Here is a 25,018-nt window from a genome sequence, read left to right on the forward strand (position 1 = left end):
TCAGGGTACGGAGAGGGGTACGGGGAACCGAGAGGGGTACGGGGAACGGAGAGGGGTACGGGGAACGGAGAGGGGTACGGGGAACGGAGAGGGGTACGGGGAACGGAGAGGGGTACGGGGAACGGAGAGGGCTACGGGGAATGGAGAGGGGTCAGGGAATGGAGAGGGGTACGGGGAACGGAGAGGGGTACGGGGAACGGAGAGGGGTACGGGGAACGGAGAGGGGTCAGGGAACGGAGAGGGGTACGGGGAACGGAGAGGGGTAGGGGAACGGAGAGGCGTATGGGGAACGGAGAGGGGTCAGGGAACGGAGAGGGGTACGGGGAACGGAGAGGGGTCAGGGAACGGAGAGGGGTACGGGGAACGGAGAGGGGTCAGGGAACGGAGAGGGGTACGGGGAACGGAGAGGGGTACGGGGAACGGAGAGGTCAGGGAACGGAGAGGCGTCAGGGAACGGAGAGGGGTACGGGGAACGGAGAGGGGTACGGATAAAATGAAAGCGATTTAAGACCATGAATAGAATCTCGGAGCAAAGTTCTGTTCATCCTCCGAATTAGTCAGGAATGCAAACCGGAGATTTTGGGATACGGAACATCAGGAGGAAGAGATGGCAAAAGGTTGATGAGGGAGGCATTGCCTGCTGTAGAGAGTACTGAGCAACACGATAAAACACCAAAGACAGAGTCAATGTGGTTTGAGATCTAAGATGAAAAGGGGTTTGTTAAATTGGTTCGGGGTTATATTAAACACGGCTCACTCCGGGAGGGAAATGGAAAAGGAAATCTGTAAACAGAACAGGGAGAGGAGTAGGACTATGGTAGATGCTGATTTAATGCAGACTCATTGATTGGGACAGGGTTTAATTACAGTCAGTGAATCATCAGACACGGAGTGAACCATCAGACACGGAGTGAATCATCAGACACGGAGTGAACCATCAGACACGGAGTGAATCATCAGACACGGAGTGAATCAGCGGGCACTGGGTGTTGCCCTGGGCATGGAGTGCCAGAGTAGGTGGGTGTGTGACTGGTGCGTGACATGGGCACTGACCTTTAAGAAGAAGATGCCAAGCAGGTTGAAGATGACTTGGTAGTGGCGGTTGTAGTTCCTCATCAATTCGGTCATCACCACTCCTGGGTGAACAGCATTCACCGTCACACCTGCCCCTGCACACAAGGCATTTTGGACACAATTTCAGCAGGAGGCTGAATTCCAAACACAACTCCCTATTTCTAAACAACCCCTCCCTGTGGATTGAAAGGTCACAAATGTAATCCTGCTGTTCAGGAAAGAATGGAGAGAGAAAACAGGGAACTGCAGGCCAGTTAGCCTGACATCAGTGCTGGGGAAATGTGGGAATCTATTATTAGGATGTGGTCACGGCACTTGGAAAATCACAGAGTCCATGCAGTGTTATGAAAGGAACATTGTGTTTCTATTAGTTTTATATTAATACAAGTTGTACAATATAGTTTTGAGGATGTAACTGGCAGTGGATGTAGTAAATTTGAATTTTGAAAAAGTATTCGATAAGGAGCCACATACGAGGTTGTGACACAAGATTAGGGCTCAGTGTTGGGGTAATATATTCGCATGGACAGAGGATTGGTTAACGGACAGAAAACATGAGAGTTTAAATAAATGGTTATCCAAAATCGTCTGTCAAAATCACTCACTATTCCAGAATCATTCTGAAATGGAAAGTTGACTGTGACAAAGGTAAACTACCCCTCCTCGTCCTCCTCGTCCTCCTCGTCCTCCTCGACCTCCTCGTCCTCCTCGTCCTCCTCGTCCTCCTGGACCTGTCTGCAGCCTTTGACACAGTGACCTCTCCATCCTCCTCCAACACCTCTCCACCATGGTCCAGCTGGGTGAGGCTGCACTCACCTGGTTCCATCCTCCTCCAACACCTCTTCACCATGGTCCAGCTGGGTGGGACAGCACTCGCCTGGTTCCACCCTCCAACACCTCTCCACCATGGTCCAGCTGGGTGGGGCTGCACTCGCCTGGTTCCACCCTCCAACACCTCTCCACCATGGTCCAGCTGGGTGGGACTGCACTCGGCTGGTTCCACCCTCCAACACCTCTCCACCATGGTCCAGCTGGGTGGGACTGCACTCGCCTGGTTCCATCCTCCTCCAACACCTCTCCACCATGGTCCAGCTGGGTGGGACTGCACTCACCTGGTTCCATCCTCCAACACCTCTCCACCATGGTCCAGCTGGGTGGGACTGCACTCGCCTGGTTCCATCCTCCTCCAACACCTCTCCACCATGGTCCAGCTGGATGGGACTGCACTCGCCTGGTTCCATCCTCCTCCAACACCTCTCCACCATGGTCCAGCTGGGTGGGGCTGCACTCGCCTGGTTCCATCCTCCAACACCTCTCCACCATGGTCCAGCTGGGTGGGACTGCACTCGCCTGGTTCCATCCTCCAACACCTCTCCACCATGGTCCAGCTGGGTGGGACTGCACTCGCCTGGTTCCATCCTCCAACACCTCTCCACCATGGTCCAGCTGGGTGGGACTGTACTCGCCTGGTTCCATCCTCCTCCAACACCTCTCCACCATGGTCCAGCTGGGTGGGGCTGCACTCGCCTGGTTCCATCCTCCTCCAACATCTCTCCACCATGGTCCAGCTGGGTGGGACTGCACTCGCCTGGTTCCATCCTCCTCCAACACCTCTCCACCATGGTCCAGCTGGGTGGGACTGCACTCGCCTGGTTCCATCCTCCTCCAACACCTCTCCACCATGGTCCAGCTGGGTGGGGCTGCACTCGCCTGGTTCCATCCTCCTCCAACACCTCTCCACCATGGTCCAGCTGGGTGGGGCTGCACTCGCCTGGTTCCATCCTCCAACACCTCTCCACCATGGTCCAGCTGGGTGGGACTGCACTCGTCTGGTTCCATCCTCCTCCAACACCTCTCCACCATGGTCCAGCTGGGTGGGACTGCACTCGTCTGGTTCCATTCTTATCCATCTCATCGTAGCCAGAGAATCACCTGCAACAGCTTCTCTTCCCACTCCCGTATCCTTACCTCTGGTGTCCCCCCAGGATCTATCCTGGGCCCCCTCCTATTCCTCATCTACATGTTGCCCCTCGGTGACATCATCCACAAACACAGCATCAGGTTCCACATGTACACTGAGACACCCAGCTCTACCTCACCGCCACTTCTCTCCACCCCTCCACGGTCTCTCAATTGTCACACTGTCTGTCCCACATCCAGTACTGGAGGGTCGTCACTCTCTCAATTGTCACACTGTCCCACATCCAGTACTGGAGGGTCGTCACTCTCTCAATTGTCACACTGTCCCACATCCAGTACTGGAGGGACCTCACTCTCTCAATTGTCACACTGTCCCACATCCAGTACTGGAGGGTCGTCACTCTCTCAATTGTCACACTGTCCCACATCCAGTACTGGAGGGTCGTCACTCTCTCAATTGTCACACTGTCTGTCCCACATCCAGTACTGGAGGGACCTCACTCCCTCAATTGTCACACTGTCTGTCCCACATCCAGTACTGGAGGGACCTCACTCTCTCAATTGTCACACTGTCCCACATCCAGTACTGGAGGGACCTCACTCTCTCAATTGTCACACTGTCCCACATCCAGTACTGGAGGGTCGTCACTCTCTCAATTGTCACACTGTCTGTCCCACATCCAGTACTGGAGGGTCGTCACGCTCTCAATTGTCACACTGTCCCACATCCAGTACTGGAGGGACCTCACTCTCTCAATTGTCACATTGTCCCACATCCAGTACTGGAGGGACCTCACTCTCTCAATTGTCACACTGTCCCACATCCAGTACTGGAGGGTCCTCACTCTCTCAATTGTCACATTGTCCCACATCCAGTACTGGAGGGACCTCACTCCCTCAATTGTCACACTGTCTGTCCCACATCCAGTACTGGAGGGACCTCACTCTCTCAATTGTCACACTGTCCCACATCCAGTACTGGAGGGTCGTCACTCTCTCAATTGTCACACTGTCTGTCCCACATCCAGTACTGGAGGGACCTCACTCCCTCAATTGTCACACTGTCTGTCCCACATCCAGTACTGGAGGGACCTCACTCTCTCAATTGTCACACTGTCCCACATCCAGTACTGGAGGGTCCTCACTCTCTCAATTGTCACACTGTCCCACATCCAGTACTGGAGGGTCGTCACTCTCTCAATTGTCACACTGTCCCACATCCAGTACTGGAGGGTCGTCACTCTCTCAATTGTCACACTGATTGTCCCACATCCAGTACTGGAGGGTCCTCACTCTCTCAATTGTCACACTGTCTGTCCCACATCCAGTACTGGAGGGACCTCACTCTCTCAATTGTCACACTGTCCCACATCCAGTACTGGAGGGTCCTCACTCTCTCAATTGTCACACTGTCTGTCCCACATCCAGTACTGGAGGGTCCTCACTCTCTCAATTGTCACACTGTCCCACATCCAGTACTGGAGGGTCGTCACTCTCTCAATTGTCACACTGTCCCACATCCAGTACTGGAGGGTCCTCACTCTCTCAATTGTCACACTGTCCCACATCCAGTACTGGAGGGTCGTCACTCTCTCAATTGTCACACTGTCTGTCCCACATCCAGTACTGGAGGGTCGTCACTCTCTCAATTGTCACACTGTCCCACATCCAGTACTGGAGGGACCTCACTCTCTCAATTGTCACATTGTCCCACATCCAGTACTGGAGGGACCTCACTCTCTCAATTGTCACACTGTCTGTCCCACATCCAGTACTGGAGGGTCCTCACTCTCTCAATTGTCACACTGTCTGTCCCACATCCAGTACTGGAGGGTCATCACTCTCTCAATTGTCACACTGATTGTCCCACATCCAGTACTGGAGGGTCATCACTCTCTCAATTGTCACACTGATTGTCCCACATCCAGTACTGGAGGGTCGTCACTCTCTCAATTGTCACACTGTCCCACATCCAGTACTGGAGGGTCATCACTCTCTCAATTGTCACACTGTCCCACATCCAGTACTGGAGGGTCATCACTCTCAATTGTCACACTGTCCCACATCCAGTACTGGAGGGTCCTCACTCTCTCAATTGTCACACTGTCCCACATCCAGTACTGGAGGGTCATCACTCTCTCAATTGTCACACTGTCCCACATCCAGTACTGGAGGGTCATCACTCTCTCAATTGTCACACTGTCCCACATCCAGTACTGGAGGGTCATCACTCTCTCAATTGTCACATTGTCCCACATCCAGTACTGGAGGGACCTCACTCTCTCAATTGTCACACTGTCCCACATCCAGTACTGGAGGGTCGTCACTCTCTCAATTGTCACACTGTCCCACATCCAGTACTGGAGGGACCTCACTCTCTCAATTGTCACACTGTCCCACATCCAGTACTGGAGGGTCGTCACTCTCTCAATTGTCACACTGTCTGTCCCACATCCAGTACTGGAGGGTCGTCACTCTCTCAATTGTCACACTGTCCCACATCCAGTACTGGAGGGTCGTCACTCTCTCAATTGTCACACTGTCCCACATCCAGTACTGGAGGGACCTCACTCTCTCAATTGTCACACTGTCCCACATCCAGTACTGGAGGGTCCTCACTCTCAATTGTCACACTGTCTGTCCCACATCCAGTACTGGAGGGTCCTCACTCTCTCAATTGTCACACTGTCTGTCCCACATCCAGTACTGGAGGGACCTCACTCTCTCAATTGTCACACTGTCCCACATCCAGTACTGGAGGGTCCTCAATCTCTCAATTGTCACACTGTCTGTCCCACATCCAGTACTGGAGGGTCATCACTCTCTCAATTGTCACACTGTCCCACATCCAGTACTGGAGGGTCGTCACTCTCTCAATTGTCACACTGTCCCACATCCAGTACTGGAGGGTCGTCACTCTCTCAATTGTCACACTGTCCCACATCCAGTACTGGAGGGACCTCACTCTCTCAATTGTCACACTGTCCCACATCCAGTACTGGAGGGTCCTCACTCTCTCAATTGTCACATTGTCTGTCCCACATCCAGTACTGGAGGGTCGTCACTCTCTCAATTGTCACACTGTCTGTCCCACATCCAGTACTGGAGGGACCTCACTCCCTCAATTGTCACACTGTCCCACATCCAGTACTGGAGGGTTCTCACTCTCTCAATTGTCACACTGTCCCACATCCAGTACTGGAGGGTCATCACTCTCTCAATTGTCACACTGTCCCACATCCAGTACTGGAGGGTCCTCACTCTCTCAATTGTCACACTGTTCCACATCCAGTACTGGAGGGTCCTCACTCTCTCAATTGTCACACTGTCCCACATCCAGTACTGGAGGGTTCTCACTCTCTCAATTGTCACACTGTCTGTCCCACATCCAGTACTGGAGGGTTCTCACTCTCTCAATTGTCACACTGTCCCACATCCAGTACTGGAGGGTCCTCACTCTCTCAATTGTCACACTGTCCCACATCCAGTACTGGAGGGTCCTCACTCTCTCAATTGTCACACTGTCCCACATCCAGTACTGGAGGAGCAGAAATGTTTTCCAATTAAATATTGTTTTTGGTCCCTGGTACAAACTCCATTCTCTGAGCCACTGACTCCATCCCTCTCCCCAACTGCTGTCTGAGGTTTAACCAGACTGTTCGCAACCTTGGTCTCATATTTGACCTTGAAATGAGCTTTCGATCACATATCCGCGGTTTATTTCCACTTGTGTAACATCATCCGCCTCTGCCCCTGCCTCAGCTCATCTGCTGCTGAAACCCTCATTCGTGCCTTTGTTACCTCCAGACTTGACTATTCCAACTCACTCTTGACACGCTCCCACATTCTACATGAAGTAAACTAAAGATGATCCAAAACTCGGCACTCCTGTGTCCTAACTGGCACCAAATCCTGATCACTCATCACCCCTGTGCTCGCTGACCAAACCTGTCCCACCCACCCCTTCCCTCACCGACTGCCTGTCCCACCTGTAACTAATACGTCCTTACTACACAGTATAAATACACACGAGGCCCATGCTTGAGAGAAGGTCAGTCTGTGACCTGTCCTTTATTCCTTAGCACTCAAGTGATGAAGGTGGGTGGAGCTTCCCCTTTTATACCTGAAGGTCCAGGTTAGGAGTGTCTCCCACCTAGTGGTCAGTGTTCTCACGGTGTACAACTTAGGTCAGTTTAGAAACATAGAAACATAGAAAATAGGTGCAGGAGTAGGCCATTCGGCCCTTCGAGCCTGCACCGCCATTCAATGAGTTCATGGCTGAACATTCAACTTCAGTACCCCATTCCTGCTTTCTCACCATACCCCTTGATCCCCCTAGTAGTAAGGACTTCATCTAACTCCTTTTTTAATATATTTAGTGAATTGGCCTCAACAACTTTCTGTGGTAGAGAATTCCACAGGTTCACCACTCTCTGGGTGAAGAAGTTCCTCCGCATCTCGGTCCTAAATGGCTTACCCCTTATCCTTAGACTGTGACCTCTGGTTCTGGACTTCCCCAACATTGGGAACATTCTTCCTGCATCTAACCTGTCTAACCCCTTCAGAATTTTAAATGTTTCTATGAGGTCCCCTCTCATTCTTCTGAACTCCAGTGAACACAAGCCCAGTTGATCCAGTCTTTCTTGATAGGTCAGTCCCGCCATCCCGGGAATCAGTCTGGTGAACCTTCGCTGCACTCCCTCAATGGGTTACAATGCTGGTTGAATACATGACATCACCTCCCCCCCCAAAGTCTTATTGGGATCACAGGTTGAGTCTCTCTGGTGGTTTACGCTCCCTTGTAGAGCGCCTGAGTTGGGGCTCCGGTTGTTGGGCGCTGGCCTGAGTGTCTGCTGTTTGCGGTGCCTCAGGCCTGTCTGGACTGCCCACAGTGACTGGGCTCTCCTCCACTTGGTTCTGGTGTTCGGTCACCTGTGGTGGAGTGAACTCTATATCGTGTTCTTCCTCTGCTTCTTCTATGGGGTTGCTGAACCTCCTTTTTGTTTGATCCACATGTTTGCGGCAGATTTGTCCATTGGTAAGTTTAACTACCAAAACCCTATTTCCCTCTTTGGCAACCACAGCGCCTGCGAGCCATTTGGGCCCTGCAGCGTAGTTGAGGACAAAGACAGGGTCATTGACATCGATACATCGCGCCCTCGCATTCCTGTCATGGTAGTGATATTGTGGCTGGCACCTGCTCTCGACAATTTCTTTCATGGTGGGGTGTATAAGGGATAATCGGGTTTTGAGCATCCTTTTCATTAGTAGCTCTGCGGGTGGAACCCCTGTGAGCGAGTGTGGTCGGGATCTATAGGCCAACAGGAGGCGTGATAAGTGGGTTTGTAGGGAACCCCCTTGGAATCTGAGCATCCCCTGTTTGATTATCTGCACTGCTCGTTCTGCCTGGCCGTTTGAGGCCGGCTTGAACGGTGCCGTTCTAACATGGTTAATTCCATTGCCTGACATGAAGTCCTGGAATTCAGTGCTTGTGAAGCACGGGCCATTGTCGCTGACCAAGATGTCCGGTAGACCGTGGGCGGCGAACATTGCCCGTAGACTTTCTACCGTGGCAGAGGATGTGCTTGAATTTAAAATGTCACACTACAACCAAAAACATTTTTCCCATGAAAGGACCTGCGTAGTCCACATGGATGCATGACCAAGGCTTGGCGGGCCATGGCCAGGGGCTAAGGGGGGCTTCCCTGGGCGCATTGCCCAGCTGGGCACACGTGTTGCACCTGCGAACACAAAGTTCCAGATCTGCGTCTATCCCTGGCCACCAAACGTGTGACCTGGCAATTGCCTTCATCATGACAATGCCCGGGTGCCCATTGTGGGGTTCTCTGATGAACACCTCTCTGCCCATCTGGAGCATGACTACGCGGTTTCCCCACAGTAGGCAATCGGCCTGAATCGAGAGTTCATCCTTGCGCCTGTGAAATGGTTTAAATTTCTCAGGGCATGCCCTGTACGTGGCTGCCCAGTCCCCATTCAGGACACATTTCTTGACTAGAGACAATAGCGGGTCTCTATTTGTCCAGACTTTAATCTGACGGGCTGTCACGGGTGAGCCTTCGCTTCCGAAAGCTTCAACAGCCATGACCATCTCAGCAGCATGCTCGGTAGCCCCCTCAGTGGTGGCTAGTGGGAGCCTGCTGAGTGCATCGGCGCAGTTTTCGGTGCCCGGTCTGTGCCGAATTGTATAGTCATAGGCAGCTAACGTGAGTGCCCACCTCTGTATGCAGGCCGATGCATTTGCATTTATGGCCTTGTTGTTGGCCAAAAGGGACGTTAGGGGTTTGTGATCTGTCTCCAGCTCAAATTTCCTGCCAAACAGATACTGGTATATTTTCTTTACCGCATATACACATGCGAGCGCCTCCTTTTCTACCATCCCGTAACCCCTTTCTGCCTGGGACAGACTCCTGGAGGCATAAGCTACCGGCTGTAACTGACCCTTGGCATTGACATGCTGCAACACACACCCGACACCATAGGACGATGCATCGCACGTTAACACAAGTTTCTTACATGGGTCATATAGCGTTAACAGATTGTTGGAACATAACAAATTGCGTGCTCTATTAAAAGCCCTTTCCTGGCTGTCCCCCCAGACCCATTCGCGACCTTTGCGTAGGAGCACGTGTAGCGGCTCTAGCAGCGTGCTCAATTTGGGAAGAAAGTTTCCAAAATAGTTCAGGACCCCCAGGAACGAACGCAGCTCCGTCGTGTTACGGGGTCTGGGTGCTCTCTGGATTGCTTCCGTCTTGGATGCAGTAGGGCTGATCCCGTCTGCTGCTACCCTCATCCCCAGGAATTCTACCTCTGGAGCTAGGAAGATGCACTTCGCCTTTTTCAGTCGCAGACCTACCCGGTCCAGTCTGCGTAGCACCTCCTCCAGGTTGTGGAGGTGTTCTTCAGTATCGTAACCCGTGATGAGGATGTCGTCCTGAAAAACCACCATCCCTGGAATCGACTTGAGGAGGCTTTCCATATTTCGTTGGAAGATCGCGGCGGCCGAGCGAATCCCGAACGGACATCTGTTGTACTCAAACAACCCCTTGTGTGTCGTGATGGTGGTCAGCTTCTTCGACTCACTCGCCAGCTCCTGGGTCATGTAAGCTGAGGTCAGGTCCAATTTTGAAAAAAGTTTTCCACAGGATAGCGTCGCAAAGAGGTCCTCCGCTCTCGGTAGCGGGTACTGGTCTTGGAGTGACACCCGATTGATGGTGGCCTTGTAATCGCCACATATCCTGACCGACCCATCCGCCTTGAGCACCGGCACAATCGGGCTCGCCCAGTCACTGAATTCGACTGGCGAGATGATGCCTTCCCTCAGCAGGCGGTCCAATTCGCCTCCTATCTTTTCCCACATCACGTACGGCACCGCTCTGGCCTTGTGGTGTACTGGCCTGGTGTCCGGGTTTATGTGAATCACTACCTTGGTCCCCATGAAAGTGCCGATGATGGGTTGAAATAATGAGTCAAATTTGTCCAGGATCTGTGAGCATGATACTCGCTCCACAGAGGAAATTGCATTGACATCGCCCCATTTCCAGTTCATGACAGCAAACCAACTCCTCCCCAGTAGTGTGGGACCGTCCCCTGGGACAATCCAGAGTGGCAACCTGTTCTCCGAATCTTTGTGGGTCACGACTACCGTGGCGCTGCCTAGCACCGGAATGATCTGCTTTGTGTAAGTCCATAGCTGTGCGTCAATCGGCAATAATTTTGGCCTCCTGGCCTTGGACACCCACAACTTGTTGAACTGTTTGATACCCATCAGGGACTGGCTGGCCCCCGTGTCTAGCTCCATTGATACTGGGATGCCATTGAGGAGCACTTTCATCATTATCGGTGGCGTCCTGGTGTATGAACTGTATACGTGCTCCACATGAACTCGCTGAACTTCAGCTTCCAGCGATTTCCCCCAGTGTCCATTTGGCCTCGTAGGGCTTACATCGGGCCCGTCCTCCTCGTACATCAACCTGGCTGCAGGCTTCCTGCACATACGCCCCAAGTGACCGCTGATGTTGCAGTTTCTGCAGGTATATTGCTGATATCTGCAAGCTCTGGCTGGGTGTTTGCCTCCACACCTCCAACATGAGCCGTTGTTAGAAACAAAAGGTCCATTACCAGTCGATCGTCTCTGACTGTCTCTGTAACTGTCCTTAAATGTATTGAAGCATAGAAACAGAGAAATATAGAAAATAGGTGCAGGAGTGGGCCATTCGGCCCTTCTAACCTGCACCGCCATTCAATGAGTTCATAGAAACATAGAAACATAGAAAATAGGTGCAGGAGTAGGCCATTCGGCCCTTCTAGCCTGCACCGCCATTCAATGAGTTCATGGCTGAACATGCAACTTCAGTACCCCATTCCTGCTTTCTCACCATACCCCTTGATTCCCCTAGTAGTAAGGACTTCATCTAACTCCTTTTTGAATATATTTAGTGAATTGGCCTCAACAACTTTCTGTGGTAGAGAATTCCACAGGTTCACCACTCTCTGGGTGAAGAAATTCCTCCTCATCTCGGTCCTAAATGGCTTACCCCTTATCCTTAGACTATGACCCCTGGTTCTGGACTTCCCCTACATTGGGTACATTCTTCCTGCATCTAACCTGTCTAACCCCGTCAGAATTTTAAACGTTTCTATGAGGTCCCCTCTCATTCTTCTGAACTCCAGTGAATACAAGCCCAGTTGATCCAGTCTTTCTTGATAGGTCAGTCCCGCCATCCCAGGAATCAGTCTGGTGAACCTGCGCTGCACTCCCTCAATAGCAAGAATGTCCTTCCTCAGGTTAGGAGACCAAAACTGTACACAATACTCCAGGTGTGGTCTCACCAAGGCCCTGTACAATTGTAGCAACACCTCCCTGCCCCTGCACTCAAATCCCCTCACTATGAAGGCCAACATGCCATTTGCTTTCTTAACCGCCTGCTGTACCTGCATGCCAACCTTCAATGACTGATGTACCATGACACCCAGGTCTCGTTGCACCTCCCCTTTTCCTAATCTGTCACCATTCAGATAATAGTCTGTCTCTCTGTTTTTACCACCAAAGTGGATAACCTCACATTTATCCACATTATACTTCATCTGCCATGCATTTGCCCACTCACCTAACCTATCCAAGTAGCTCTGCAGCCTCATAGCATCCTCCTCGCAGCTCACACTGCCACCCAACTTAGTGTCATCCGCAAATTTGGAGATACTACATTTAATCCCCTCGTCTAAATCATTCATATACAGTGTAAACAGCTGGGGCCCCAGCACAGAACCTTGCGGTACCCCACTAGTCACTGCCTGCCATTCTGAAAAGTCTCCATTTACTCCTACTCTTTGCTTCCTGTCTGACAACCAGTTCTCAATCCATGTCAGCACACTACCCCCAATCCCATGTGCTTTAACTTTGCACATTAATTTCTTGTGTGGGACCTTGTCGAAAGCCTTCTGAAAGTCCAAATATACCACATCAACTGGTTCTCCCTTGTCCACTCTACTGGAAACATCCTCAAAAAATTCCAGAAGATTTGTCAAGCATGATTTCCCTTTCACAAATCCATGCTGACTTGGACCTATCATATTACCTCTTTCCAAATGCACTGCTATGACATCCTTAATAATTGATTCCATCATTTTACCCACTACCGATGTCAGGCTGACCGGTCGATAATTCCCTGTTTTCTCTCTCCCTCCTTTTTTAAAAAGTGGGGTTACATTGGCTACCCTCCACTCCATAGGAACTGATCCAGAGTCAATGGAATGTTGGAAAATGACTGTCAATGCATCCGCTATTTCCAAGGCCACCTCCTTAAGTACTCTGGGATGCAGTCCATCAGGCCCTGGGGATTTATCGGCCTTCAATCCCATCAATTTCCCCAACACAATTTCCCGACTAATAAGGATTTCCCTCAGTTCCTCCTCCTTACTAGACCCTCCGACCCCTTTTATATCCGGAAGGTTGTATGTGTCCTCCTCAGTGATTACCGAACCAAAGTACTTGTTCAATTGGTCCGCCATTTCTTTGTTCCCCGTTATGACTTCCCCTGATTCGGACTGCAGGGGACCTACGTTTGTCTTTACTAACCTTTTTCTCTTTACATATCTATAGAAACTTTTGCAATCCGTCTTAATGTTCCCTGCAAGCTTCTTCTCGTACTCCATTTTCCCTGCCCTAATCAAACCCTTTGTCCTCCTCTGCTGAGTTCTAAATTTCTCCCAGTCCCCGGGTTCGCTGCTATTTCTGGCCAATTTGTATGCCACTTCCTTGGCTTTAACGCTATCCCTGATTTCCCTTGATAGCCACGGTTGAGCCACCTTCCTTTTTTATTTTTACGCCAGACAGGAATGTACAATTGTTGTAATTCATCCATGCGGTCTCTAAATGTCTGCCATTGCCCATCCACAGTCAACCCCTTAAGTATCATTCACCAATCTATCCTAGCCAATTCACGCCTCATACCTTCAAAGTTACCCTTCTTTAAGTTCTGGACCATGGTCTCTGAATTAACTGTTTCATTCTCCATCCCAATGCAGAATTCCACCATATTATGGTCACTCTTCCCCAAGGGGCCTCGCACAACGAGATTGCTAATTAATCCTCTCTCATTACACAACACCCAGTCTAAGATGGCCTCCCCCCTAGTTGGTTCCTCGACATATTGGTCTAAAAAACTATCCCTTATGCACTCCAGGAAATCCTCCTCCACCGTATTGCTTCCAGTTTGGTTAACCCAATCTATGTGCATATTAAAGTCACCCATTATAACTGCTGCACCTTTATTGCACGCACCCCTAATTTCATGTTTGATGCCCTCCCCAACATCACTACTACTGTTTGGAGGTCTGTACACAACTCCCACTAACGTTTTTTGCCCTTTGGTATTCTGCAGTTCTACCCATATAGATTCCACATCATCCAATCTAATGTCCTTCTGAACTATTGCCTTAATTTGCTCCTTAACCAGCAATGCTACCCCACCTCCTTTTCCTTTTATTCTATTTTTCCTGAATGTTGAATACCCCTGGATGTTGAGTTCCCAGCCCTGATCATCCTGGAGCCACGTCTCCGTAATCCCAATCACATCATATTTGTTAACATCTATTTGCACAGTTAATTCATCCACCTTATTGCGGATACTCCTTGCATTAAGACACAAAGCCTTCAGGCTTGTTTTTTTAACACCCTTTGTCCTTTTAGAATTTTACTGTACAGTGGCCCTTTTTGTTCTTTTTTAGAATTTTGCTGTACAGTGGCCCTTTTTGTTTTTTGCCTTGGGTTTCTCTGCCCTCCACTTTTACTCATCTCCTTTCTGTCTTTTGCTTTTGTCTCCTTTTTGTTTCCCTCTGTCTCCCTGCATTGGTTCCCATCCCCCTGCCATATCAGTTTAAATCCTCCCCAACAGCACTAGCAAACACTCCCCCTAGGACATTGGTTCAGGTCCTGCCCAGGTGCAGACCGTCCGGTTTGTACTGGTCCCACCTCCCCCAGAACTGGTTCCAATGCCCCAGGAATTTGAATCCCTCCCTGCTGCACCACTGCTCAAGCCACGTATTCATCTGAGCTATCCTGCGATTCCTACTCTGACTAGCACGTGGCACTGGTAGCAATCCCGAGATTACTACTTTTGAGGTCCTACTTTTTAATTTAGCTCCTAGCTCCTTAAATTCGTTTCGTAGGACCTCATCCCTTTTTTTTACCTATGTCGTTGGTACCAATGTGCACCACGACAACTGGCTGTTCATGCTCCCTTTTTAGAATGTCCTGCGCCCGCTCCGAGACATCCTTGACCCTTGCACCAGGGAGGCAACATACCATCCTGGAGTCTCGGTTGCGGCCGCAGAAACGCCTATCTATTCCCCTTACAATTGAATCCCCTATCACTATCGCTCTCCCACTCTTTTTCCTGCCCTCCTGTGCAGCAGAGCCAGCCACGGTGCCGTGAACTTGGCTGCTGCTGCCCTCCCCTGATGAGTCATCCCCCTCAACAGTACTCAAAGCGGTGTATCTGTTTTGCAGGGGGATGACCGCAGGGGACCCCTGCACTACCTTCCTTGCACTGCTCTTCCTGCTGGTCTTCCATTCCCTATCTGGCTGTGGACCCTTCACCTGCGGTAAGACCAGCTCACTACACGTGCTACTCACGTCATTCTCAGCATTGTGGATGCTCCAGAGTGAATCCACCCTCAGCTCCAATTCCGCAACACGGTCTGTCAGGAACTGGAGGCGGATACACTTCCCGCACACGTAATCGTCAGGGTCACTGCAGTTATCCCTGAGTTCCCACATGGTACAGGAGGAGCATATCACGTGACCGAGCTCTCCTGCCATGACTTAACCCTTAGATAGGCAACAAAAATGCTCACTGTTATAGAAGAGAAAAAAAACTGCTCACCAATCACCAGCCAATCACTTACCCCCTTGGCTGTGACGTCACCTCTGTTTCTTTCTACTTCTTTTTTGCCTTCTCCCTGTAGCTGCACAAGTCATGCCTCTCGCTGCCGCTGGGCCTTTTATAGGCCGCTCCGACACCATGCACTCCCGCCTCTCGGACTCATTGACAGATGTTGATGGTCCCATTACTGGCCACATTATCCATTGCGATGGCATGAATCACTGTTCAGCTCGACATTCTCTCTGTTCAATTCCCCCTTTGGGTTCGACTGCATGCTGGGGCATGTCCGATTGCCCCTGTCTGCCTGGAGAACTGTGTGCCGCGTTAACAATGTTGACTCCCTGGTCGTTTGCCACATTTGAGCCAAGATTTTTATCATACATCATTCTGGACTCTTCCTCCCCTGAGATAATTGTCTGGGCTATCAGAGCCGCCGCTTCCAAGGTCAAGTCTTTGGTCTCAATCAGTTTCCTGAAAACCCCAGCGTGCCCGATGCCTCAATATATAGTCTCACAGCATCTCCGCTCTGCATGTATCTGTGAACTTACATAGGTTCGCCAGTCACCGGAGATCTGCCACGAAGTCTGGAACGCTTTGCCCTTCTCGCCGCCGGTACATGTAAAACCGGTGTCTCGCCATGTGCATGCTGCTCGCCGATTTAAGGTGTTTCCCGATCAACTTACTGAGCTCTTCGAACATCTTGCCCGCCGGCTTCTCTGGCGCTAGAATGTCCTTCATCAGGGAGTACGTTCTGGATCCACAAACCATCAGGAGATGAGCCCTGCGTTTGTCGGCCGAATCCTGTCCCAACCATTCCTTAGTGACAAAACTTTGCTGTAGTCTCTCAATAAAGTCATCCCAATCATCACCAACACAGTACCTCTCTTCTGTGCTGCTAGTGGCCATGCTCGGGTGATTTAAATCTCAGTTTCTCGTCACCAATAATATGTCCTTACTATACAGTATAAATGCACACGAGGCCCATACTTGAGAGAAGGTCACTCTGTGACCAGTTACCTTTATTAGCCAGCACTGAAGTGATGAAGGTGGGTGGAGCTTCCCCTTTTATACCTGAAAGTCCAGGTTAGGAGTGTCTCCCACAAGTTCACCACCTAGTGGTCAGTGTTCTCATGGTGTACAACTTAGGTCAGCTTATACATGGGTTACAATGACAGTTGAATACATGACAGTAACAGAGACTGTAATTCCCGTATTGGATTGGTGAGCCACCAAAGAAGTAATTCTAAGAGTGGAAGCAAGTCTTCCTCGATTCCGAGGGACTGCCCATGATGATGATGATGATGGTGCTCGCTGACCTACATTGGCTCCCGGTTAAGCAACGCCTCGATTTCAAAATTTTCATCCTTGTTTTCAAATTCCTCCATGGCCCTCGCCCCTCCCTATCTCTGTAATCTCCTGCAGCCCCACAACCCCCCGCCTGAGATATCTGCGCTCCTCTGATTCTGCCCCCTTGACCATCCCTGATTATAATCACTCCACCATCGGTGGCCGTGCCTTCTGTTTCCTGGGCCCCAAGTTCTGGAACCCCTCCCTAAACCTCTCCGCCTCTCTACCTCTCTCTCCTCCTTTAAGATGCTCCTTAAAACCGACCTCCGACCAGGCCTTATGTGGCTCGGTGTCAAATTTTTTGACTCATAACACTCCTGTGAAGCGCCTTCGGAGGTTTTACCATGTTAAAGGCGCTGTACAATTACAAGGTGTTGTTGTTGGTTCTTTTTGGGGTGACAGATTGTAACTAGTGAGGTTCCACAGGGATCAGCGCTGGGGTCTCAGCTATTTACAATCTATATCGATGCCTTTGATGAAGGGACCGAGTGTAATGTATCCAAGTTTGCCGACGATACAAAGCTCGGTGGGACAGTGAGCAACACCCGTATCCCAGGAAGAAATTGTTTTTAAAGCTTTGTGGAGGACCCAAAGAGGCTGCTAAGGGATTTAGACAGGTTAAGTGAGTGGGCAGTCAGGGGGAAGATAGAGTTTAATGTGGGAAAATGTCAGGTGATTCACTTTGGGAGGAAGGATAGAAAAAGAGAATGTTTTTAAAAAACTAAATGTTGGTGTTCGGAGAGAGTTAGGTATCCTCGTACAGGAAACACAGAGTTAGGTATCCTCGTACAGGAAACACAGAGTTAGGTATCATCGTACAGGAAACACAGAGAGTTAGGCATCCTCGTACAGGAAACACAGAGTTAGGTATCCTCGTACAGGAAACACAGAGAGTTAGGTATCCTCGTACAGGAAACACAGAGTTAGGTATCCTCGTACAGGAAACACAGAGTTAGGTATCCTCGTACAGGAAACACAGAGTTAGGTATCCTCGTACAGGAAACACAGAGTTAGGTATCCTCGTACAGGAAACACAGAGTTAGGTATCCTCGTACAGGAAACACAGAGTTAGGTCTCCTCGTACAGGAAACACAGAGTTAGATATCCTCGTACAGGAAACACAGAGTTAGGTATCCGCGTACAGGAAACACAGAGAGTTAGGTATCCTCGTACAGGAAACAGAGTTAGGTATCCTCGTACAGGAAACACAGAGAGTTAGGTATCCTCGTACAGGAAACACAGAGAGTGAGGTATCCGCGTACAGGAAACACAGAGTTAGGTATCCTCGTACAGGAAACACAGAGTTAGATATCCTCGTACAGAAAACACAGAGTTAGGTATCCGCGTACAGGAAACAGAGAATTAGTTATCCGCGTACAGGAAACACAGAGTTAGATATCCTCGTACAGGAAACACAGAGAGTTAGGTATCCTCGTACAGGAAACACAGAGTTAGATATCCTCGTACAGGAAACACAGAGTTAGGTATCCTCGTACAGGAAACACAGAGAGTTAGGTATCCTCGTACAGCAAACACAGAGAGTTAGGTATCCTCGTACAGGAAACACAGAGAGTTAGGTATCCTCGTACAGGAAACACAAAGAGTTAGGTATCCTCGTACAGGAAACACAGAGAGTTAGATATCCTCGTACAGGAAACACAGAGTTAGGTATCCTCGTACAGGAAACACAGAGAGTTAGGTATCCGCGTACAGGAAACACAGAGTTAGGTATCCTCGTACAGGAAACACAGAGTTAGGTATCCTCGTACAGGAAACACAGAGTTAGGTATCCTCGTACAGGAAACACAGAGTTAGGTATCCTCGTACAGGAAACACAGAGAGTTAGGTATCCTCGTACAGCAAACACAGAGAGTTAGGTATCCTCGTACAGGAAACACAGAGAGTTAGGTATCCTCGTACAGGAAACACAAAGAGTTAGGTATCCTCGTACAGGAAACACAGAGAGTTAGATATCCTCGTACAGGAAACACAGAGTTAGGTATCCTCGTACAGGAAACACAGAGAGTTAGGTATCCGCGTACAGGAAACACAGAGTTAGGTATCCTCGTACAGGAAACACAGAGTTAGGTATCCTCGTACAGGAAACACAGAGTTAGGTATCCTCGTACAGGAAACACAGAGTTAGGTATCCTCGTACAGGAAACACAGAGTTAGGTATCCTCGTACAGGAAACACAGAGTTAGATATTCGTACAGGAAACACAGACAGTTAGGTATCCTCGTGCAGGAAGCACAAAGAGTTAGATATCCTCGTACAGAAATCACAGAGTTAGGTATCCGCATACAGGAAACAGAGAATTAGTTATCCGCGTACAGGAAACACAGAGAGTTAGGTATCCGCGTACAGGAAACACAGAGTTAGGTATCTTCGTACAGGAAACACAGAGAGTTAGATATCCTCGTACAGGAAACAGAGAGTTAGGTATCCTCGTACAGGAAACAGAGAGTTAGGTATCCTCGTACAGGAAACACTGAGTTAGATATCCTCGTACAGGAAACACAGAGAGTTAGGTATCCTCGTACAGGAAACACAGAGTTAGGTATCCTCGTACAGGAAACACAGAGTTAGGTATCCTCGTACAGGAAACACAGAGTTAGGTATCCTCGTACAGGAAACACAGAGTTAGGTATCCTCGTACAGGAAACACAGAGTTAGGTATCCTCGTACAGGAAACACAGAGTTAGGTATCCTCGTACAGGAAACACAGAGTTAGGTATCCGCGTACAGGAAACACAGAGAGTTAGGTATCCTCGTACAGGAAACAGAGTTAGGTATCCTCGTACAGGAAACACAGAGAGTTAGGTATCCTGATACAGGAAACACAGAGTTAGGTATCCTCGTACAGGAAACACAGAGAGTTAGATATCCTCGTACAGGAAACACAGAGAGTTAGGTATCTTCGTACAGGAAACACAGAGAGTTAGATATCCTCGTACAGGAAACACAGAGTTAGGTATCCTCGTACAGGAAACACAGAGTTAGGTATCCGCGTACAGGAAACACAGAGAGTTAGGTATCCTCATACAGGAAACAGAGTTAGGTATCCTCGTACAGGAAACGCAGAGTTAGGTATCCTCGTACAAGAAACACAGAGTTAGGTATCCACGTACAGGAAACACAGAGAGTTAGGTATCCGCGTACAGGAAACACAGAGTTAGGTATCCGCGTACAGGAAACACAGAGTTAGGTATCGTCGTATAGGAAACACAGAGTTAGGTATCCTCGTACAGGAAACACATGGAGTTAGGTATCCTCGTACAGGAAACACAGAGTTAGGTATCCTCGTACAGGAAACACAGAGTTAGGTATCCTCGTACAGGAAACAGAGTTAGGTATCCTCGTACAGGAAACACAGAGTTAGGTATCCTCGTACAGGAAACACAGAGTTAGATATACCCGTACAGGAAACACAGAGAGTTAGGTATCCTCGTACAGGAAACACAGAGTTAGGTATCCTCGTACAGGAAACACAGAGAGTTAGATATCCTCGTACAGAAAACACAGAGTTAGGTATCCGCGTACAGGAAACAGAGAATTAGTTATCCGCGTACAGGAAACACAGAGTTAGATATCCTCGTACAGGAAACACAGAGAGTTAGGTATCTTCGTACAGGAAACACAGAGAGTTAGGTATCCTCGTACAGGAAACACAGAGTTAGATATCCTCGTACAGGAAACACAGAGAGTTAGGTATCCTCGTACAGGAAACACAGAGAGTTAGGTATCCACGTGCTGGAAACACAAAGAGTTAGGTATCCTCGTACAGGAAACACAGAGAGTTAGATATCCTCGTACAGGAAACACAGAGTTAGGTATCCTCGTACAGAAAACACAGAGAGTTTGGTATCCTCGTACAGCAAACACAGAGAGTTAGGTATCCTCGTACAGGAAACACAGAGTTAGGTATCCTCGTACAGGAAACACAGAGTTAGGTATCCTCGTACAGGAAACACAGAGTTAGGTATCCTCGTACAGGAAACACAGAGTTAGGTCTCCTCGTACAGGAAACACAGAGTTAGATATCCTCGTACAGGAAACACAGAGTTAGGTATCCGCGTACAGGAAACACAGAGAGTTAGGTATCCTCGTACAGGAAACAGAGTTAGGTATCCTCGTACAGGAAACACAGAGAGTTAGGTATCCTCGTACAGGAAACACAGAGAGTTAGGTATCTTCGTACAGGAAACACAGAGAGTTAGATATCCTCATACAGGAAACAGAGTTAGGTTTCCTCGTACAGGAAACGCAGAGTTAGGTATCCTCGTACAGGAAACACAGAGTTAGGTATCCTCGTACAGGAAACACAGAGAGTTAGGTATCCGCGTACAGGAAACACAGAGTTAGGTATCCTCGTACAGGAAACACAGAGTTAGGTATCCTCGTACAGGAAACACAGAGTTAGGTATCCTCGTACAGGAAACACAGAGTTAGGTATCCTCGTACAGGAAACACAGAGTTAGGTATCCTCGTACAGGAAACACAGAGTTAGGTATCCTCGTACAGGAAACACAGAGTTAGGTATCCTCGTACAGGAAACACAGAGTTAGGTATCCTCGTACAGGAAACACAGAGTTAGGTATCCTCGTACAGGAAACACAGAGTTAGGTATCCTCGTACAGGAAACACAGAGTTAGGTATCCTCGTACAGGAAACACAGAGTTAGGTATCCTCGTACAGGAAACACAGAGTTAGGTATCCTCGTACAGGAAACACAGAGTTAGGTATCCTCGTACAGTAAACACAGAGTTAGGTATCCTCGTACAGGAAACACAGAGTTAGGTATCCTCGTACAGGAAACACACAGAGTTAGGTATCCTCGTACAGGAAACACAGAGTTAGGTATCCTCGTACAGGAAACACAGAGTTAGGTATCCTCGTACAGGAAACACAGAGTTAGGTATCCTCGTACAGGAAACACAGAGTTAGGTATCCTCGTACAGGAAACACAGAGTTAGGTATCCTCGTACAGGAAACACAGAGTTAGGTATCCTCGTACAGGAAACACAGAGAGTTAGGTATCCTCGTACATGAAACACACAGAGTTAGGTATCCTCGTACAAGAAACATAGAGTTAGGTATCCTCGTACAGGAAACACAGAGTTAGGTATCCTCGTACAGGAAACACAGAGTTAGATATCCTCGTACAGGAAACACAGAGTTAGGTATCCTCGTACAGGAAACACACAGAGTTAGGTATCCTCGTACAGGAAACACAGAGTTAGGTATCCTCGTACAGGAAATACAGAGTTAGGTATCCTCGTACAGGAAACACAGAGTTAGGTATCCTCGTACAGGAAACACAGAGTTAGGTATCCTCGTACAGGAAACACAGAGTTAGGTATCATCGTACAGGAAACACAGAGTTAGGTATCCTCGTACAGGAAATACAGAGTTAGGTATCCTCGTACAGGAAACACAGAGTTAGGTATCCTCGTACAGGAAACACAGAGTTAGGTATCCTCGTACAGGAAACACAGAGTTAGGTATCCTCGTACAGAAAACACAGAGAGTTAGGTATCCTCGTACAGGAAACACAGAGAGTTAGGTATCCTCGTACAGGAAACACAGAGTTAGATATCCTCGTACAGGAAACACAGAGAGTTAGGTATCTTCGTACAGGAAACACAGAGAGTTAGGTATCCTCGTACAGGAAACACAGAGTTAGATATCCTCGTACAGGAAATACAGAGTTAGGTATCCTCGTACAGGAAACACAGAGAGTTAGGTATCCTCGTACAGGAAACACAGAGAGTTAGGTATCCTCGTACAGGAAACACAGAGTTAGGTATCCTCGTACAGGAAACACAGAGAGTTAGGTATCTTCGTACAGGAAACACAGAGAGTTTGGTATCCTCGTACAGCAAACACAGAGTTAGGTATCTTCGTACAGGAAACACAGAGAGTTAGATATCCTCGTACAGGAAACACAGAGTTAGGTATCCGCGTACAGGAAACACAGAGAGTTAGGTATCCTCGTACAGGAAACAGAGTTAGGTATCCTCGTACAGGAAACACAGAGAGTTAGATATCCTCGTACAGGAAACACAGAGAGTTAGGTATCCTCGTACAGGAAACACAGAGTTAGGTATCCTCGTACAGGAAACACAGTGTTAGGTATCCGCGTACAGGAAACAGAGTTAGGTATCCTCGTACAGGAAACACAGAGTTAGGTATCCTCGTACAGGAAACACAGAGTTAGATATCCTCGTACAGGAAACACAGAGTTAGGTATCCTCGTACAGGAAACACAGAATTAGGTATCCTCGTACAGGAAACACAGAGTTAGGTATCCTCGTACATGAAACACAGAGAGTTAGGTATCCTCGTACAAGAAACACAGAGTTAGGTATCCTCGTACAGGAAACACAGAGTTAGGTATCCTCGTACATGAAACACAGAGAGTTAGGTATCCTCGTACAAGAAACACAGAGTTAGGTATCCTCGTACAGCAAACACAGAGAGTTAGGTATCCTCGTACAGGAAACACAGAGAGTTAGATATCCTCATACAGGAAACACAGAGTTAGGTATCCTCGTACAGGAAACACACAGAGTTAGGTATCCTCGTACAGGAAACACAGAGTTAGATATCCTCGTACAGGAAACACAGAGAGTTAGGTATCCTCGTACAGGAAACAGAGTTAGGTATCCTCGTACAGGAAACACAGAGTTAGGTATCCTCGTACAGGAAACACAGAGAGTTAGGTATCCTCGTACAGGAAACAGAGAGTTAGGTATCCTCGTACAGGAAACACAGAGTTAGATATCCTCGTACAGGAAACACAGAGAGTTAGGTATCCTCGTACAGGAAACACAGAGTTAGGTATCCTCGTACAGGAAACACAGAGTTAGGTATCCTCGTACAGGAAACACAGAGTTAGGTATCCTCGTACAGGAAACACAGAGTTAGGTATCCTCGTACAGGAAACACTGAGTTAAGTATCCTCGTACAGGAAACACAGAGAGTTAGATATCCTCGTACAGGAAACACAGAGTTAGGTATCCTCGTACAGGAAACACAGAGTTAGGTATCCTCGTACAGGAAGCACAGAGAGTTAGGTATCCTCGTACAGGAAACACAGAGTTAGATATCCTCGTACAGAAAACACAGAGTAAGGTATCCGCATACAGGAAACAGAGAATTAGTTATCCGCGTACAGGAAACACAGAGTTAGATATCCTCGTACAGGAAACACAGAGAGTTAGGTATCCGCGTACTGGAAACACAGAGTTAGGTATCTTCGTACAGGAAACACAGAGAGTTAGATATCCTCGTACAGGAAACAGAGAGTTAGGTATCCTCATACAGGAAACACAGAGAGTTAGGTATCCTCGTACAGGAAACACAGAGAGTTAGGTATCCTCGTACAGGAAACACAGAGAGTTAGGTATCCACGTACAGAAAACACAGAGAGTTAGGTATCCTCGTACAGGAAACACAGAGTTAGATATCCTCGTACAGAAAACACAGAGTTAGGTATCCGCATACAGGAAACAGAGAATTAGTTATCCGCGTACAGGAAACACAGAGTTAGATATCCTCGTACAGGAAACACAGAGAGTTAGGTATCCTCATACAGGAAACACAGAGTTAGGTATCCTCGTACAGGAAACACACAGAGTTAGGTATCCTCGTACAGGAAACACAGAGAGTTAGGTATCCTCGTACAGGAAACACAGAGTTAGGTATCCTCGTACAGGAAACACAGAGTTAGGTATCCTCGTACAGGAAACACAGAGAGTTAGGTATCCTCGGACAGGAAACACAGAGAGTTAGGTATCCTCGTACAGGAAACACAGAGTTAGGTATCCACGTACAGGAAACACACAGAGTTAGGTATCCTCGTACAGGAAACACAGAGTTCGGTATCCTCGTACAGGAAACACAGAGTTAGGTATCCGCGTACAGGAAACAGAGAGAGTTAGGTATCCTCGTACAGGAAACAGAGTTAGGTATCCTCGTACAGGAAACGCAGAGTTAGGTATCCTCGTACAGGAAACACAGAGAGTTAGGTATCCTCGTACAGGAAACACAGAGAGTTAGGTATCCTCGTACAGGAAACACAGAGTTAGGTATCCTCGTACAGGAAACACAGAGTTAGGTATCCTCGTACAGGAAACACAGAGTTAGGTATCTTCGTACAGGAAACACAGAGAGTTAGGTATCCTCGTACAGGAAACACAGAGTTAGGTATCTTCGTACAGGAAACACAGAGAGTTAGGTATCCTCGTACAGGAAACACAGAGTTAGGT

The 25,018-nt window shown here is 48.7% G+C and overlaps 1 protein-coding gene across 1 annotated transcript in view; it reads right to left on the reverse strand.

The window, feature by feature from the left end:
• Positions 1-1,053: 1,053 nt before the first annotated feature.
• LOC139255987 (retinol dehydrogenase 13-like) overlaps positions 1,054-25,018 on the reverse strand; it is a gene marked incomplete at its 3' end in the record, with an annotated part of 169,864 nt that continues 145,899 nt past the window's right edge. Inside the window, exon 5 of the mRNA XM_070874071.1 lies at positions 1,054-1,163. Within this exon, the coding sequence (XP_070730172.1) occupies positions 1,054-1,163 (110 nt within the window). The remainder of the gene's footprint in view (positions 1,164-25,018) is intronic.

The sequence above is a fragment of the Pristiophorus japonicus genome, unplaced genomic scaffold (genome assembly GCF_044704955.1).
Source record: "Pristiophorus japonicus isolate sPriJap1 unplaced genomic scaffold, sPriJap1.hap1 HAP1_SCAFFOLD_666, whole genome shotgun sequence".
NCBI lineage: Eukaryota > Metazoa > Chordata > Chondrichthyes > Pristiophoridae > Pristiophorus > Pristiophorus japonicus.